Raw genomic sequence first — 18,659 nt, 5'->3', positions numbered from 1 at the left:
GATTGGCTGGCTAACACATATTCTTGCCTCTTTCACGTAGCAAAATACGATTAGAGGTATACAGTTGTAAAAGGGGCCCAGCACCCCCGGACGAGCGTGATGTGGATTAAGCGAGCTAGAAAATTACCTGTCATATTAATAGAAAAAACGACCTCATGTATGTTATTATATATGCAAGAAACCTGATTGATTTATGGTCTTCTTACATCCAAATCATAAAAAAATCAGAATTAGTCCTATTTTTCTATTATCTTTTCTTTTTCGCGTGAGATTTGGCAGGGCTATTGGTTACAAATCAACGTGCTATTGCTGATTTTCCATCATTGGTGAGAAATGTGATAGAGACACAGACGGAGAGCAGCCTCGAAGTGATTATTTTTAAGACAGAGGCACGTTTAAAACTAGCGAGTATGTTTTTTGCATCTTCGAGTTGGTGGGGGTGAGAAAGAATGTTTACTTGCAAGAGTTCTTTCTCGTTCTACCAATGACATTCAAAATAAGAATAAAAATAACCCTTGCTATATATCATGATGGATTTAGTGTTTTACAATCTATCCGACGTGACTCGGAATCCCCCTTTGACCAGTGTGATTGCTTTGGTCAAGTCCACTCAGACTGTCAACACCACTTCGTTGCTATATATGTCGTATTCCATCCTAAAATGTAATAATTTTATTACAAATAAGTGACATGACCCACGTAAAACCCACATTAAAGTAGTTTATAATCTTTTAAAGATTTCAATAGCTTCTTGATCAGCTACAGTATCATTGGAGAGCTGTCATTTGGTAAATAACATAAAGGCGCACGCCGACTAAAGTCTCAATGTAGTAAAAAGTAACTTTTTTCCAATTATGCTTATTACACCTATTTGTACATATAATCCCCTTACACGGGCTTATTCCTTCTTTAAAATATTGTTTGATCACTGAAAAACATAAAGCACATTACCAATAAAAAAGATTAGATGATATAGAGTGACCAGTGAATCCACATTGTCCTGGGTCTTTAGGGATGTAATTATAAAATGCTAAAAATATTCAACGGAAAATTGATCAATGTCAATCAAAAACGTCCAAAATCCATATCACTTGATGTTAATAGTATTATATTTTAAGGGCTGAACTGAGGATGATAACCTTTTTTACATTTTTTTTCAGCAATGTTATGGCATTCTTACATTTTTTATTTATAATCCTTTGTTGGAAAAATTTAATAGTTATATATTTTGCATTATAGTATGCATATAAATATTTGGAAGGGTGCACACTGTGAAAAGCATTACTAATAATAAATTATGACTTCAGTTTTCCTGATGAATATATCATCTCACTAAATAGCCTGATTACCAAAATAGATGAGGCATTTATTTATATGTGCATTTTAAAATGTAGCTATAAATTAAAGTTCATTTCCTAATGTATGAACATAACATGATTAAACTTGAACGTTAGCTTATAATACTATCATATTATTAGTAATACAATTCATCTGAAGTAAATTAGAATTTGCTTAGATTGGTGGAGTTGGTTTTCAGCCAAGTCAATTTAAACTGTCAACTAATACTCCTTTGCCTTCCTATAGTTTACTGAATTCTAGCAACATAAGAGATAATAATGATTTAAAAACCAATATTACTATTATATTATTAGTAATATAAATATAATTTTTTTACCTAAAACATAATATAAACACTTTCTTCCTAATTTGTTTATGTTTTTATAATTTGTAGCTCTCTGGTTTTCCATTTATTACATCCATTCATTTTATAACCCACTAAATCCAAAGTTAGATCACTTGGGTGAGAGCAAGGCCAGAAGCAACTCTGCTTGAGGTGCCTTTCAATTGCTGGGTATATACAAGTACAATCCCACTTTAGCTCATAATTTTCCAGTTTAGATTTGCCATTTAACCTACTCTGAATGTTTTTGGAATAGAAAAAAAAACTGAGTACACAAAGAAAACAAACATGGATGAAAAGGGATTGTCCTAATCCATAGAGAAAACAACCACTGCCCCCCTCCCCATCTATTTTTATCCAAACTAAATATGAAACAACAGTAACAGAACAATACCACTACCACTTAAATATAACCTGATAAACAGATTATGACAACACTATTGAGGTAAACACATCTATTTTTACTCACTGACTGACTGACAAGGCCTCTTGGCCATTTGATTTCAACCTATGAAAAAATGTTTTTCACTAAAGGGTTAATCCTGAGGACCTCAATGAAAAATTTAACGGTGACAAAATTTGGGAAAACCACAATGGTTTTTAGCATTTAACGGTTAGAAAGGGCACTGTTAGTGCAGGTCTACCACAGTTTGCAGAATAGCATAAATGGTTGCATATTCAAGTACAAGTCAGTGGCATCATGGTTCGAATTCTGCCTGCATTGTTTTATGTTCTCTCCTGAATTGATGTTTATTAGTTTACATATCTGACTTGCTCCTGCCCTGTTATTGAACTGTTCATAAGTTTGTCTTTAGTATTATAAATGTTTCTGTTTGTACATGTGTACTATCATGAATAACCATTCTACACAAAAGTAAAATTTCTTGCATAATAATTCCATAACAAGCCTAAAACCAATAAATATAAATGTTTGAGCTGTAGTTTTAGAAGATTACTAGCCGTCCCACCTGTCCAAGAAAGGCTGAAATCTAAGTAATCAATGTAGACCTCAGCGTTAATGTTTGTTATGTTCACCTTAATTGAAGAACAAGTATCTGTGTGGCAGTCTTGATGTTATGGCTATGTCAATCCTATTGAGTCAAGTGCAACTGAATCTTTTAGCTGAGATGGTTCACCAGTTTCACCTACAGCACTGTGAATGACCAGTATAAAAATATACAGATAGATGGGTGGCTCACATCCATTTTCTATATTCATTCACAAATCTTTTTTCTGTACTGTGCCTATTGCTTGTTTTATGATATTTCTGTTTAGTGTTTCTTTATGAAAACTGTACATACATATTATTGTAACATTCTGCCTCTGACAATGACATTTATTTTCTGAAGTCTAAAGTTAGGAGCAGAGACAGTTCCACTAAGCAAAAACAAACTCTAGATGTAACGGTAGTGCATTAAAGCGCAGACCCCACACACTTTGACCCATTCCCCAACATATTCCTACTACTGCTTCACATCTATCACATGGCCAGTTTAGAGTTGTCAATCAAGCCATCACACCATGTCTTGGGGGATCTAGTAGAAGCTGCCGAAAACAGTACAGAATGTTGTGTTGCAGTGTTTCTTATTACTACTCAAATGTTCCACTGCTGGCAATTAGAATGTTCAGAGATTATTATTCATAAGAAAAATATAGTCTCTATCATATTACTCGAGCTGTTACAAGAAAAATAATTATAAGACGTTCAGTCTCCTTCATTTGACCCCTCCTCCTCTACACATTGAGTGGATCACGCCCCCACCGCCTTCCGTGATAACGTTTTTGATTGGGCTAAGTCCCGTGTCAATCATATGACCGAAAAAAGCACGCACACGCACTCAGAGGACGTAAAGCAATTTGTCAGCTTTGCAACTTGCTGTTAGGCCTCAGAAGCTTAATTTCTGAAAATCAACGATGAAAGCGGGGAGTGGAACATTATTACAGTAATCGCAGTCTTGGAAAAGTAGAATATACATTTACGGAAAGATGATAATAGAGAATGTAGAAGCTTTGAAGTCTTGGTTGGCGAAACTATTAGAGCCTATGTAAGTAACTCGGACGGTGCATTTTCGGAAGAATGTGGCGAACTGTTTATTCCTTGTATTTACTTTCAGTGAAAGACCCGTGAGCTCTGTTCTCACTGGTAGGAATGGTGGTGTCTTTGCACTTTACCTCTTTTGGAATATGAGCCGACGTTGAATGTTTTCCATTGCTCAATGCGAAATCGGACTCTTCTTCGACCTGGTGAAAAAAGGCGAATAACCGCAGAGCGCTCTCATAGCGCACTTGCTTTTTATTTGTGCTTAATTTACTTACAATTAATTCTTTTGGGCGTTTATAATAAAATCATTTTTTTTATTGTTCGGTCTTGTATTTATTACAGTTTTTCGGTAATGTGCGATAGGTTGTGTTTTGGGGATTGTGGGATGAGGTCTTCATAGAATCAAAGTTTATCTTATTTTATGTTTTTATGGAATAGTGTTTTTTTTTTTTTAATGTCGATCTACTTTCAAACACACGAGACGCGATAGCAGCAAGAATTACTTTGACACTTGCTGATGGGTTGGTTAATGCTGGCCCAAATCTCTTGGTAATCTATGATGGATCACAATTTTTGTTTTGGATATGATGTAGGGTTTTCATGTATGTTTTGCCCAGCCTAAGTGAGGTTAGATCTTCAGTCATAATCTAACTTCTAGTTTATAAGGGAGTACAAATTGACAGTCCAATGTTTATATGTATGTTGATGTTTATACACAGATGCTATCAAAATGTTTTTTCTGAATGTTTGCATGTATTTGCTCGTATGTAGGCTTCATGCATTGTTAAAGGAGGAAGTTTTTATTTAATTTTAAACGTTTTTGTTGTACAATATTATAATGCTTACTAGGGTTAATCCCAATACACTATCACAAAGGTAGATTTCTTGTGTTTTTGTTCAGCATTTTTTAAAATGGTATTTTTTTTTTAATTCCATGTGCCTTTTGCACAAATGCCAATTTCCTGAAATATTCTTTGTATACAAATCAGTATGCTTATCTTTTCTTTATTCTTCATGCTCTTTAATTTGGAATATGTCCCAACTACAGTTTTATTGCTTTCGAAATAAGTGTTATGACTTCTTTTTTTATAAAAAACTATACATTTAACAATTATTTAGTATTTGTACTTTAGACATATTTAATGATTACATTTGTGGATGTAAATGTTCTGTATATATTTTGACAGCTTATAGAAAAACAGGAATCTAGGTAAATTAGTGTGTAATTTGAAACATTGAAGTGTTTTTTTTTTTTAACCCGTATCTATACCTCTTAAAAATAACTTCAGGAATTAGAAAATACAAGAGTGCAAAGCATACAGCCAGTAAAATGAGTAAATCTGAAACACTGTTAAACAAAAATATTGTTTTATAATTTTAGAATAGGTGAGAAACACATGTTTGATTTTTAAGTTTAAATTTGGACCCAATACTATATAATACATTCTATAGCATGCATAGTTACATTTCTTTATAACTGTAAAAATTCACACTTTTTTGTAACAGGTCTACATTTAAAATTGAACATTCTCAAATAAGAAATATCCCATCAAGATGTGATATATAAACAATTTAACTTTGTTAAACAAAAGTGCATGCTTTCAATATATTATAATTAATCCTTCACAGTTCAAAAAAACTGAACTAAACACACACACACTATGTATATATGGATGAGTATATGTACATCTTTTTTCATTTCTGTTAGAACATTTTAAAATGGCTACAGCGTCATTTACAATATGAATTTGGGTGCATTTTTTTCTAACAGAATCATCAATCAGTAATATCCTTATTTAATATTGTAGGTTCGTGCCAAAGGCATTATACAGAGCATTTTGTTTTCATTTTGGCTTATTATGATTTTTTTTTTGTTTGTTTTTGTTTTGTTATAGCCAGGCCTGAACAGAGGATTATGTACTTCAGTCATTAAACAAAAAATTTAGTTATAGTGGCAGAGCTATGACCAGACATATGGGTCTAGTCATGGTCATTGTGGTGAAGGAACATAGTGGTTTGGTATGTCATTCTTTTGATAGAATGGTATTTTTCATATTGCCAGGTTTATTTCTGACCACAAATCTGTGGTCTACCTCAGCAGATTATTTTGAAATGTTTGCACCAAAAAAGGAAACATACACAGTAGTAAAAGCTAAATTATTTTCTTTCTGGCAACTACTCAACTAACTGGCAGTGTAACAAAAGTGTTATGAGATTTCTCTTAAATGCGCACAGATTCAAGTCATTTTTTTTGCCAAATACTGACAAATTCCTGAACTAATCCTCCTTAAGAGAAAATTATTTTTTAATTTATGATGATCTGAAACATTACCACAGATATAAACAGTTGATTATGATTCTTACTGTTTACAGTCGAACACAATCAGATTTCTGTGACACTAGTGAGGTATAGGATATCACAACAAATTGTTATTCCTTCTGATATCACGTTAAATACAGCTGTTAAAGTCACTTTAGTGGCAAGGGTAGACTCTAAAGTGACTGAGATATACAAAAATATGTTCCCAAAGTGACCATTCCTAAACGGTCACTGTAGACCATTCCTAAAACATGATTGTCTTTACTCTTTATCTTGGCCGTGCTGTTGGGGAGGAAACACGTTTTGTGGTACATTAGATGAATGCATAACATCTTGTAAGAAGATTTCTTCTTGACTGAGTCTTTTTCAAAAAGTGTATTATCTTTTAGTTTAGTTGAGTCTGTTATAGTATTCTCTCTCTGTCAAGATTGTGCATAGCATCATCACATGTTGCTGGATGGTCTTTTGCCAATGTACTCAAAAATATATTATCAAAAATATACCTGAAGGACTACATTAGTATTATATTCTCAAGTTTTGTTTTCAGACCTAATGTAAATTCCACCTTTTAATTCTCTTGTCAAAACATCAGTTTATCCTTTAGAATTATTCTGCGGTGCAGTATGCTCTTTATGCTGTCATACGACCTCAGACAATGATCTGTGTATACAGCTACATTTAAATGTGTCACGCAAGGACCATTAAGCGGTCCTTATTTTAGTAAAGATAAAGTTTAGACCTGATATGTTTACACTTTCTGCATTGTTGATGTTATTACTAAGCAGCATTTTCATAAAGTCCAGTATATTGGTTAGGAATCCAGAGTACATATCTGTTAATGGCTAGCATTTTATTTTTGAGATTTCTGTTTATGGGTGCATAAGTCAAGATATGTTTGTAATATAGTATAGCCCTCTGATTTTGAAAGATTAATGTTCCACCAATGTTCCTGTCGCACATTTTCAAGTGTTCAGCCATAGGAAATGGACATTAAAGTCATCATAAGTGATCAACAAACTGCTTGAATATTTTAGGTCATTTTATCAGCAGTAGCAAGCCCTTTCAGTTGAATAGGTTCCTGATATATAGTATATATTTTTTTCCAAGCTATGTATTTCATAAAATAACCTGGTTGTACATCTGCATTTGTTAGATCTTACAGGCTGATCATTATAGTAAACAGTCTAATGTTAGTTAATTTTGCCTGAAAACACAGGGCCAGATTTATGTATGGTTTCTGGATGATTTTTGCATACATCAGTGTATTTTCTCTGACTTTGATAATATGCTGCCCTTTCCATGCAATCATGGTTACTTTGTGGCATATTCTTTGTATTTAATCTGCTGAAAATGTTCTTCCAGTATTTGAAAAGTTATTTTCCATTTATTTGTCATAATGCTGTTTGTAATTATGACTCACTTGTAGCTAGTATTGAAGCAGTAGTTGAATGGTTCACCTTGCCTTTGTCCTCTTTTTTTTTTTTTTTAAAATCCATAAAAGAGTATGCATTAATTATGGTAAATAATGAGACAATACAATTAACTGTTGGCATTCTTGCCCTCACTCCCCCAGTTGCTTTACAGCTAGTTCTATTGCTTCTCTTGCTTGCTTGCTGCACAATTTCACACTTTTGTAGTGATGGTCTGATCGATTTGCTACCGATTAAAATCTGATGATTTTCAGTACAAAGGACTCAATTTGTGATTGGTAAACTGCCCAATCACAAAAGCAAATTTTTTTATTTTCTTATCATTTGGTTTTCTAAGGTTTATGGTAATTTAGTTGTTGTGCACTTTTATGCATGGTATTATGATAGTTGAGCTAGCACACATCTTTTTGATGGTAAATGTCCGGAAAACAGAGAGCAGCAAGGCATGCAATACTAGCCTTAACATTAAAGAAAGTGACATGATGATTTGAGAAAACGGAATCAAATGAATTCTGTGCTATTAGACAAATGGCAAGAAAATATACTTTAATGAATTCAGACTTTTTTTTTTAATTAGTCTTTTAAATAAAACGGATGGTGAGTGAACATTTACAGTAGCTCACATTTTTAATTAGAAAAAGAATAAGGAATTGCTGCTTAGTAAACAATAGAGTTGTTTGCTTAGCTGAAACATTTGACTGTTTTACTTATAAACCTGTTAAACATGGTAGCATTGTATCTTCTTAAAAAAAATCTTATGATATATTTTCTGCTTTTTCTAAAGGTTTGTTCTGTATTTATTATTCATGTGTGTATGTCACGCAGCATAAGTTTTGTTAAGAAGCATGTACTGCACAATTAAAATGTTAATCCATATTTAGAATTACACATCAATAGAATGCCTAGCTGGTATACCAATATAATGTACTTTTTAACAGCAAAAAAATTTAAATATACAAGTGCATGTATACTTACAGTTAAGCACTATTTAACTGCCAATATAAATTCATTAAATCGATATGCAGATGTCTTTTTTGTTTTTTTTGGTGAGAAAATTACTGAAAACGTTTTTTTAAAGTTAAGGTTTTTTTTAGAGAAGTACAATACAGAAGAAATTAAACATTATAACAGCTTTTAATTATTTTCTTTTATGCCATATGTATTATGGATAAAAATTGTACATATTTTATTAAAGTATGCATTTTTTAAGGAAGTATTTTAGTATGTTTATAGTCCCTGAACAATAAGCTTTCAGAATATCATTTTCTAAATAAAAAATGAAACGGGTAATAATGTTGGTTTATAGTTAACTTTGGTATTTTTTTATAATTTAATCTCTCTGTTATAAAAAAAAAAAAAAAATTCTGGAGAGAAACAGTAGGGCGACGAGACGTGATCTTCACATTAAGATCATGGAAAAAACTTAAAAAGACACGCGAGACGCTCCGTGGCCAATCTCTTTAGTCTTTGTGCCAAGAGATTGACCCAGGACCGTCTCGCGATAACATAGAACATGAGATTCTTGCAAGACACTTCCTACTTAAAACCAAATAATAACACGGGCAGCAACACACTCAGTTGTGTTTTGGCTTTGAGCACACACAGATCCAGGGCTCTCAGCGCATATAAAGCGTGTAATGACAATATGATATAAATGAAACGTAGACAACTAAGCGAAGAAGAAATCAGCACGAAGAAAAGAGACTCAAAAACATTGGAGAGACAAAAAAGAATAATCTAGGTGCACATTCAGAAAATAAGGAAAGTAATTATAAGCCCGGAACAAGTGGAATTGGAAAAATAGCATGTCCAATCCAGAAGTTGGCGATACACATGTCGAGAAAGTTAAAGAATTAGAAAGTATAAAAAAAGAAAGTACAGATTGCAGTAGCACAAACAAACGGAAATTATTACTCGAAAAAAGTGAAAGTAATCGCCACGGACCGGGGCCTCATGCATAAACGCTGCGTAAGCTCAAAAATATTGCGTAAGAATGTTTCCACTTTCAAATCGCGATGTATAAAACCTACACTTGGCGTAAATCCACGCACATTTCCACGGTACCTCATATCCTGTCGTACGCAAGTTCTCCGCTCGGTTTTGCAGACTGGCGGCACCCAGCGCCAAAGCAGTGCTACTGTTCCTGTGTGGTTACTCTTTATTTTCCGGACGTGGCTTTATAAATACATTGAAACTAACCGCATATTGTTTATTAGTGTAATGCATCTGATTGTAATTAACTTGTAACAATATAATGGTCCAGGGAATAGCCGTAGTATTCCAAATACCATAACTGGTTTAGCGTTGTCACTCTCACTGCACCTTTTTTTCTTCTTTCAGCTGCTCCCGTTAGGTGTTGCCACACCGGATCATTTTTTTCCATATTACTCTCACTGCACCACTCGGAGTATTTATATCACTGTATCTGAGTGGGGAATCACAGCAGCAGCTGATCGAAAAGAGAATTATTGGTATACAGCATCAAAAATATGCTGCCTCAGGCACAGCCAAACGTTTCAGAGACTTTCCTGTATGGACCTCGCGGTTCAGAAACAGTTTCATCCCAAGAACTTTAAACAATCAATCAGTCCAAGTGCTCCTTGTAGAACTGTTTGTACTTATAGGTACAATCACTTCACTGTAAACTTGCTCTACAGTTATAATATTATACAACCTGCGCCACTTTATAAAGCATGTATTTACATATGATGACGATATCATTTTTAAGATGAAATACAGCAAAATATGTTGATTATATTATATAGATAAAACATGAACTTCATTTAAATAATCTGTATTGTTAATAATTAAACATGTGAGGACACGGGTCCGCAGCGCTAGCTAGTTCACGGATTGATCCTACCTTGTGCTGTATTCTTTCTGTGGCTTACGCGACACTGGAAGGATAGATGGATAGAATAATTAAACATGTACAACAAAGATATTTCAATGTTGCTTAAAACATTTGAAGAATCGTCATTGTAAGCTTACAGATGGCTTAACGTCTGTTACATAGCCGATTGTGTGGCAATTGGGTATTTGGAGAAAGAAAAGTAAGGACAGGAATTGGAGATTAGTACGTTTTGAAAGAGACAGTACTGCTGCAATAATTTCATTGAAGGTCGCACACAATCACACACTGTGTCCCCCTGTTTAATGACATGCATTAACTCCTATCATCATGAAAAAGATATCACGTATACATCTCAGTATTTTAATTATTCGGAGAGCTGTAATATCATGAATGTAATGGATTCTGTGTCCAGTCAGAGAAAGCAGAAGCACATAGTAATTTACACACACAGAGCAAAAGATGAAATACAAAACAAAGCATTTAACATGCTACTATTTACGATGGGATTTGAGAAACTAGTAAATTAAACGATTTTAAAATGAAGTTTATGATGTTCTACTTTAATAACAAACTAAATAAACTGTGATTAAAATGGAAATTTCGTGATTGAAGTTAACATTTTGTGCTTTTTTTCCTACTGTGTGCCTTTTTTTTTCCCCCTCTGTACCCTAATAAGATTTCATATGACGTTCAGATGGTGGGCTACATCTCGCCTTTTCACGGCGACTTTGATATGTGACAACTTCTTTTTTTATGTTGGGCACTGTGTAACTTTGTGAACTTGAGCTTTCAAGTTTCTCCAACACGCTGTGTCACTCGATCAACTTCCTTTTGTTGATTATACCACTGTTTAAACCAACAAATAGTACGTTTTTCTTTGCCTCCACTTAGTATTCGCTGAAATTCTTATTTTCCCTCTTGCTTTTGCCATTGCCTTTTCACAGAACGCTGAGCTTAAGGGATATTTATATTGATTTGCATATTCAAAGAGGCGTAATTCTGGGAGGAGACTGGGTGGCACAGAAGGTGCGTGCACGTGCGTTACTTTTCACGCTGATCGGGATTTATGGAGCATAAGAACGCGGAAGTGGGCGAATGCACAGATTTATGCATCTGGATTTTTCTGGGCGTAGGCACATTTCGGCTTTTGTGCTTGCGTCATGTTATAGTGCGAATTCTACGTACAGCGTTATGCATGAGGCCCCAGGTGGCATTGAAACAAAAGCAGGATAAAGCGAGGTCAGAAATAAAAGACAGAGTAGAAAATAAAGTAAAACATCATAGAGGTTAAAAAACAAGGGGACCAAACATATACAGAGCAGGTTAGAGATAATGTTAAACTGGAATTCAAAAGACTCAAAAACGCAAAACACATAAAGAGCAAGATAAAGAATATGAAAGCAGAAAAAAACGGCAGTGTCAAAACAAAGTAAACATCGCATTAGCGCAAAGAAAGAGAAATCATTACTCTGAGAAATAACGAAAAGGCGAATAGAGGTCGAATATATGGACATAGGTGATATGTCAGAAGTATGTAAATTATTGTAAAGCTTTGAAGTTTAAGTCAAGAGAATTACAAAAAATGGAGTTTACCTCACATGAATTTATTGGTTACTTTGCAAAAAAAATGATTAACTGCTGATGATGTAGATCGTTTTACCTGTGCTGAAATTCCAAACAGAGAAAGCTATCCTGAATTATGGTACAAAGTCATCAAACGCGTGTCTCACTGACCTAAAAAGATTCGGCACATTGGGACTCAAAAGATTCCTATTATTGTTTTTACAGTTCTGAAATAAAAGTGAAACTAATGAAATAGCAACAATTCAAAGAAAAAAAATCTTAAAAGTATGTATCTGGAAAAACAAAAACGAGGGTTGGCGAGCGAAGCCCCCTAGTCATTTAAATATAAGACATAAGGCCTCTAAGTATCTGATTATGTAGGGGCTTAGTGTAAACATTTTTTTAAAAAGATAAAAAAGAAAACCTGTTTGGAATTTGCCAATCCAGCATCATGAAATCGGTGATGGGTATTGGCCATAAAATAACTTGATTGGGGCATCTTTATGTGCTCGCTACTGTGTGTATGCATGTTAAGCCTTGTTAACACAAAGTGTGTGGCTTGTTTGATCTGTAAGTTGATAGTCTCCTGGTCAGTTGGTGACAGTGTTTGGTTAGTGTTGTACACCTAAAAGTTTCACAGCAGAGAAAGTTGGACTCTGCTGATTGAAGAAAAGTTGTGATTGTTATTACTGGCTTTAAGAGGTGAAGGTGGAGAGTTGGACCCATTAATCAAAAGCGGCGAAGAGAGAGAAAATATAATATTTTTGTGAGTAGTTTGAGTCACATGATAAACAGGTACACCTGAAATATGTTTGCATGTTGTGCTTTGATGACCTGTTGCATCATATTCAACCTCTCGTTTATCATTCTGGCATCCACATTACCAATGTCTTCAAATTCATCATTTAGAATACAGTGATTTAGGGTCTGCATCAATGCATAGTTAGAAAAAAACTGCGTGCAGCACTTTTAGAAAACCCAGTGAATGCAAGTGTCACTTTGTCTTATGTTATTGCCTGGCGACCTTTGTGACCACTGTGGATGCGTCAAGTATAAAAAAAACAAAAACTCTTTAGACGGTGGTTAATCCAGTTGAGCACACCAAGGTTATTACAGTTTTGCCTTTTTATATTAGTTTTTATTTCTATATTTTTTTCTGACCTTACTTGGAAATTCAGTTTAGTTTTAGTTTTCATTCATCATGTATTTTTAGTTTTAGTTTGGTTTTTATTGTACAAAGACATTTCTGTTTTATTTTTATATATATATTAGTTTCAGTTTTAGTAATTATGATAAATTTTAAAGAGCTACTATGGAGTTTAGTTTTTGTGTCACAACCAGACAGAACTGTACACTTAACGGGTTTGGATATAATACGAGTTTAATGTTAGTGGAAACTTACTACACTACACAACACAATCTACTATTTGGTTTTGTTTTTGTCTGATAAAAACAAGCATAATCAAAACCACGTACTGAATATGAACAATTTTACACAATTTTATAATTTTTTAAATATTTTTTATGTGATTTGTGCTGAAAAACATTGCGCTGACTGTTGGCACTTTTTTCTATTTCTTTTATTGCACAGAATGGGCCAATTTGTAATGAAATTTAGGTGAATTTTAAGGTGTGAGGGTTTTTACACTAAATATCTATAGTACACAACATATCCTGATCTATTGACAATGTGCTTTTAATGAATGCATTCAAAAATCCACCATACTGTGCTTTATTTTCTACCAGCCATATTGATCTCTGATTCCATCTCAGGTGCAAACAATTTATAGACAGAATTTTGCCACCTGCAGGCCTGAAAAGATATAAAAAATTCTGACAGGTGTGACCATGAAAATCACAGGGGCTTAGGAAGAACAAGGCTCTTAGGCTTGAATCAGTGTGCAGACCCCACCTAGCTGTATTGAGGGAAACAAAGAGCAACAAGCATGTGTGCCAAGGTTAGGGGCAGTGAGACTGTAATAGCCCATGTATAAGAATGGTAAAGCAGAGCAGGTTGAGAAGAGTAAGAGCAGGTAATAAGAGTATGCACAGGCATAAAATGACAGGGACAGCATCTGAGATTAAGAACAATATAGTGCATCTGGAAAGTATTCACAGCGCATCACTTTTTCCACATTTTGTTATGTTACTTTATTCCAAAATGGATCAAATTCATTTTTTTCCTCAGAATTCTACACACAACACCCCATAATGACAAGGTGAAAAAGGTTTACTTGAGGTTTTTGCGAATTTATTAAAAATAAAAAAAACTGAGAAATCACATGTACATAAGTATTCACAGCCTTTGCCATGACGCTCAAAGTTGAGCTCAGGTGTATCCTGTTTACCCTGATCATCCTTGAGATGTTTCTGCAACTTAATTGGAGTCCACCTGTGGTAAATTCAGTTGATTGGACATGATTTGGAAAGGCACACACTTGCCTATATATGGTCCCACAGTTGACAGTTCATGTCAGAGCACAAACCAAGCATGAAGTCAAAGGAATTGTCTGTAGACCTCTGAGACAGGATTGTCTCGAGGCACAAGTCTGGGGAAGGTTACAGAAAAATTTCTGCTGCTTTGAAGGTCCCAATGAGCACAGTGGCCTCCATCATCTGTAAGTGGAAGAAGTTCGAAACCACTAGGACTCTTCCTAGAGCTGGCCGGCCATCTAAACTGAGCAATAATAGGGGGAGAAGGGCCTTAGTCAGGGAGGTGACCAAGAACCCGATGATCACTCTGTCAGAGCTCCAGAGGTCCTTTGTGGAGAGAGGAGAACCTTCCAGAAAGACATCCATCTCTGCAGCAATCCACCAATCAGGCCTGTATGGTAGAAGGCCAGATGGAAGCCACTCCTTAGTAAAAGGCACATGGCAGCCCGCCTGGAGTTTGCCAAAAGGCACCTGAAGGACTCTCAGACCATGAGAAACAAAATTCTCTGGTCTGATGATACAAAGATTGAACTCTTTGGTGTGAATGCCAGGTGTCACGTTTGCAGGAAACCAGGCACCGCTCATCACCAGGCCAATTCTATCCCTACAGTGAAGCATGGTGGTGGCAGCATCCTGCTGTGGGGATGTTTTTCAGCAGCAGGAACTGGCAGAATAGTCAGGATAAAGGGAAAGATGGCTGAAGCAATGTACAGAGACATCCTGGATGAAAACCTGCTCCAGAGCCCTCTTGACCTCGGACTAGGGCGACGGTTCATTTTTCAGCAAGACGTTGACCCTAAGCACACAGCCAAGATATCAAAGGAGTGGCTTCAGGACAACTCTGTGAATGTCTTTGAGTGGCCCAGCCAGAGCCCAGACTTGCATCCGATTGAACATCTCTGGAGAGATCTTAAAATGGCTGTGCACCGACGCTTCCCATCCAACCTGATAGAGCTTGAGAGGTGCTACAAAGAGGAATGGGCGAAACTGGCCAAGGATAGGTGTGCCAAACTTGTGGCATCATATTCAAAAAGACTTGAGGCTGTAATTGCTGCTAAAGGTGCATAGACAAAGTATTGAGCAAAGGCTGTGAATACTTATGTACATGTGATTTCTCAGTTTTTTTATTTTTAATGAATTTGCAAAAACCTCAAAAACTTTTTTCACATTGTCATTTTGGGGTGTTGTGTGTAGAATTCTGAGGAAAAAAATGAGTTTAATCCATTTTTGAATAAGGCTGTAACATAACAAAATGTGGAAAAATTGATGTGCTTTGAGTACTTTCTGGATGCACTCTATATGCATTATCTAAATCTGTTTATCAGGGTAGGATCACATGATACCTGTAACCTACCCTAGCAGGTTTGGATGCAAGGAAGGAAAAATTCCTAGTATGCAATATGTATGATACGGCTGATGTTAAGAACAAAATATGATGATTTCAGCTATCTATTTTGAGAGAGAGAAACATTGAAAAAATGGGAACAGATATTTTAAAACATAATTCTGCTACTGGATTATTCTCACAATCTTAGGTACTTTGAGCTGTGAATATTAACTAAAAAAAGGTAAATTAATAAATATAACATCATTGCAAAAACACATTAGTATGTTTAGCTTTGTATCACTTGGAAGAGTCTCTTCGCCTACCTCTCTGTAGTCCAGTAGAGACATTGCCAACTTAGGGATTTTACAAGGTTTGCATCGCTTCGTTGTTAAATGACGTTTTTAAACCAAAAGTGATTTGTCAGTAACAATATGCTGATCTTGTATGATGACTGTTCATCTCTTGATCAGTGCCGTTTTTTTTTTTCCAAAAATCGAGAGTGGTCTCCCCTAGACTTTCTTGTGTACTCTGATATGGGGATGGATAGTTGAGAAGTAAACCGCAAGATAATCATTATATTTTTATATTATGTACATTAAAGAACCATCAACATCAAATCAAATCTATACTAATAAAAGGCAAAGCCCTCACTCACTCACTGACTCACTCACTGACTCATCACTAATTCTCCAACTTCCCGTGTGGGTGGAAGGCTGAAATTTGGCAGGTTCATTCCTTACAGCTTCCTTACAAAAGTTGGGCAGGTTTTATATCGAAATTCTACGCGTAATGGTCATAACTGGAAGCAGTTTTTCTCCATTTACTGTAATGGAGATGAGCTTCAACGCCGTGGGGGCGGAGTTTAGTGTGACATCATCACGCCTCCCACGTAATCACGCAGTACATAGAAAACCAGGAAGACCTCAAAAAAGCGCTTAAGAAAACATGCATTATATAATTGAGAATGCAGCGAAACAATAAGAAGCGAGCGAGTGACATATACAACCATATTCATGAGTTCTGCTACTTCGGAAACAAAGCACGATGTAAACCCTCACTTTAAATTAAGTTCATAGACAGGCTGCCGCTGGCGTTTGTAATTTAGTGCCTGCCCATATAAGGCCGTCCGTCAGCGGCAATCCAATAGCAAACTGCCACGGGTAAATATTCATGGGTGAAGGACTGTGCTTATGGAGAGGAAGATGAGATGGTCAGGGTGGTGTTTGACACAAACTCAGCGAAACTGCCAGAGAAAGTTTTAAGTGCCAGGACTAAGGTAACATTAAATACAGCCACGGACATAGCACGAGATGGCACCAGCACAGCTGGGAACCTTCGATGCATGTACACCGAGTGGCTCACGTGAACTGACGAGTGTACAGATAAAAGCAACAGTTCCAAAGAGCTTAACAAAACCGAATTACACAATTGAAAAGGCAGCAAAAATATGAAGCGTCTGATAAGCATATTCATAAATCCAGCTACTGCGGAAACAAAGCACACGGTGGAAAAAGTCAATGTCCCGCTAAAGGAAGACAGTGTAAAAAAAACCCGTGCATGCAGTGTGTCAGGTCTCAGATAAAGAAGAAGACGAGCTGTTTATTGATGCAGTAAGAAACGAATCGATGAATGAAACCTGTCATCTTTACAACGATTGACAAACACGGAATGTAACTTGAACACAACACATCGTACAAATACGAACCTGATTGAAAGAAATAATGATAATCAAATCCATGATGACAGCAGCACTCAGTAACACTCACAAAACAAATACTGTATATTGACAGTCATGTTACGTTATTTTTAAAATGTTCCCTTTTCTTTTTCTACCTTTTTTAACACACTACTTCTCCGCTGCGATACACACTCGAATAATGGATACTTTATTCGCCATCAATGATTGTTTTGGTAAAGCCATACTCAGTGTATTCATTAGATGAACGGTAAAAAAGTAAGAGCGAGGGCAGGATGACTCATTGAGGCATGCAGGCTGTAGTGCGCGTCAACTCTATCTGAATCGCGCGATCACATTTGAAAAACATATCTTTTCAAGTTCTATTTAGTCCATATGTGTCAAACTCAAGGGCGCGGGCCACATCCGCCCGGCGTGTAATTATATCCGCCCGAGATCATTTTATATACTGTATTATTGTTATTAAAGCCCGAGTATATGAAGCGCTGGTAACACAATAAACTACAGATCCCATAATGCAGCGCTTCAGCTGCCTTGCATCAGGGTAACCTGAATGCAATTCAGACGATACAGAAAACAGCATAATCAAATAAGAATCTGACACTTCAGCGGACGTTTTAACCCGTACACAATCACAAAGTGATTTCAAGTGAAGCTGCTTTTATGGGAGACACAAATGCACCAGTTCACCTTGCCCCACTTTCCCTGTTGCCAAGTACTGTTAAACCAAGTCGTCACTACGGTGTTCCCAAATACGCACTTTGCTGATAAACTGCGCACTGCGCACTGAGTTTGCACGGCGCTTTGGTGACTTTGATGAACAAAAAAAGTCCGTCTACATGCGGCTCGAACCTTGTGCATGTTTGGTAGCACATATCTGTGTGAGAAGCTCTTCTCAGTGATAAAGACTAACAAAACAGCACACAGGAGCGCCTCACTGATGAGCACCTGCAATCCATCCTGAGAATCTCCACAACACAGAACCTCACACCAAACAGAAATGAACTTGTGGCCAAAAAAAGATGCCAGGCGACCAGCTCTAAAATGACATATGAGCAAAGACAACTGAATGATTTGATTTGTTATTGCACGTAAGAGCGGGAGTTATCCGTTTTAACAAGCAGCGTATTGCACTGATACGAAATAGCTGTGTGTGTATATATGTAGATATGTATGTATATGTATATATATGTGTGTGTGTATATATGTATGTATATATGTATATGTATTTGTGTGTGTATGTATGTATATGTGTGTATATATGTGTGTGTATATATGTAGATATATATGTATGTATATATGTGTATATGTATA

At 35.8% G+C, this 18,659-nt stretch overlaps 1 protein-coding gene across 2 annotated transcripts in view; it reads left to right on the top strand.

Annotated features, from left to right (window-relative positions):
• The first annotated feature begins 3,505 nt into the window (after nucleotides 1-3,505).
• rbm27 (RNA binding motif protein 27) overlaps nucleotides 3,506-18,659 on the top strand; it is a 91,800-nt gene continuing 76,646 nt past the window's right edge. For both annotated transcript variants that reach the window (XM_039774778.1, XM_039774777.1), the window contains exon 1: nucleotides 3,506-3,726. In XM_039774778.1, coding sequence (XP_039630712.1) covers nucleotides 3,668-3,726 — 59 coding nt within the window. In that variant the 5' untranslated portion in view covers nucleotides 3,506-3,667. The remainder of the gene's footprint in view (nucleotides 3,727-18,659) is intronic.

This window comes from Polypterus senegalus, chromosome 13 (assembly GCF_016835505.1).
Source record: "Polypterus senegalus isolate Bchr_013 chromosome 13, ASM1683550v1, whole genome shotgun sequence".
NCBI lineage: Eukaryota > Metazoa > Chordata > Cladistia > Polypteriformes > Polypteridae > Polypterus > Polypterus senegalus.
This window is presented reverse-complemented; position numbering and strand designations above follow the sequence as displayed.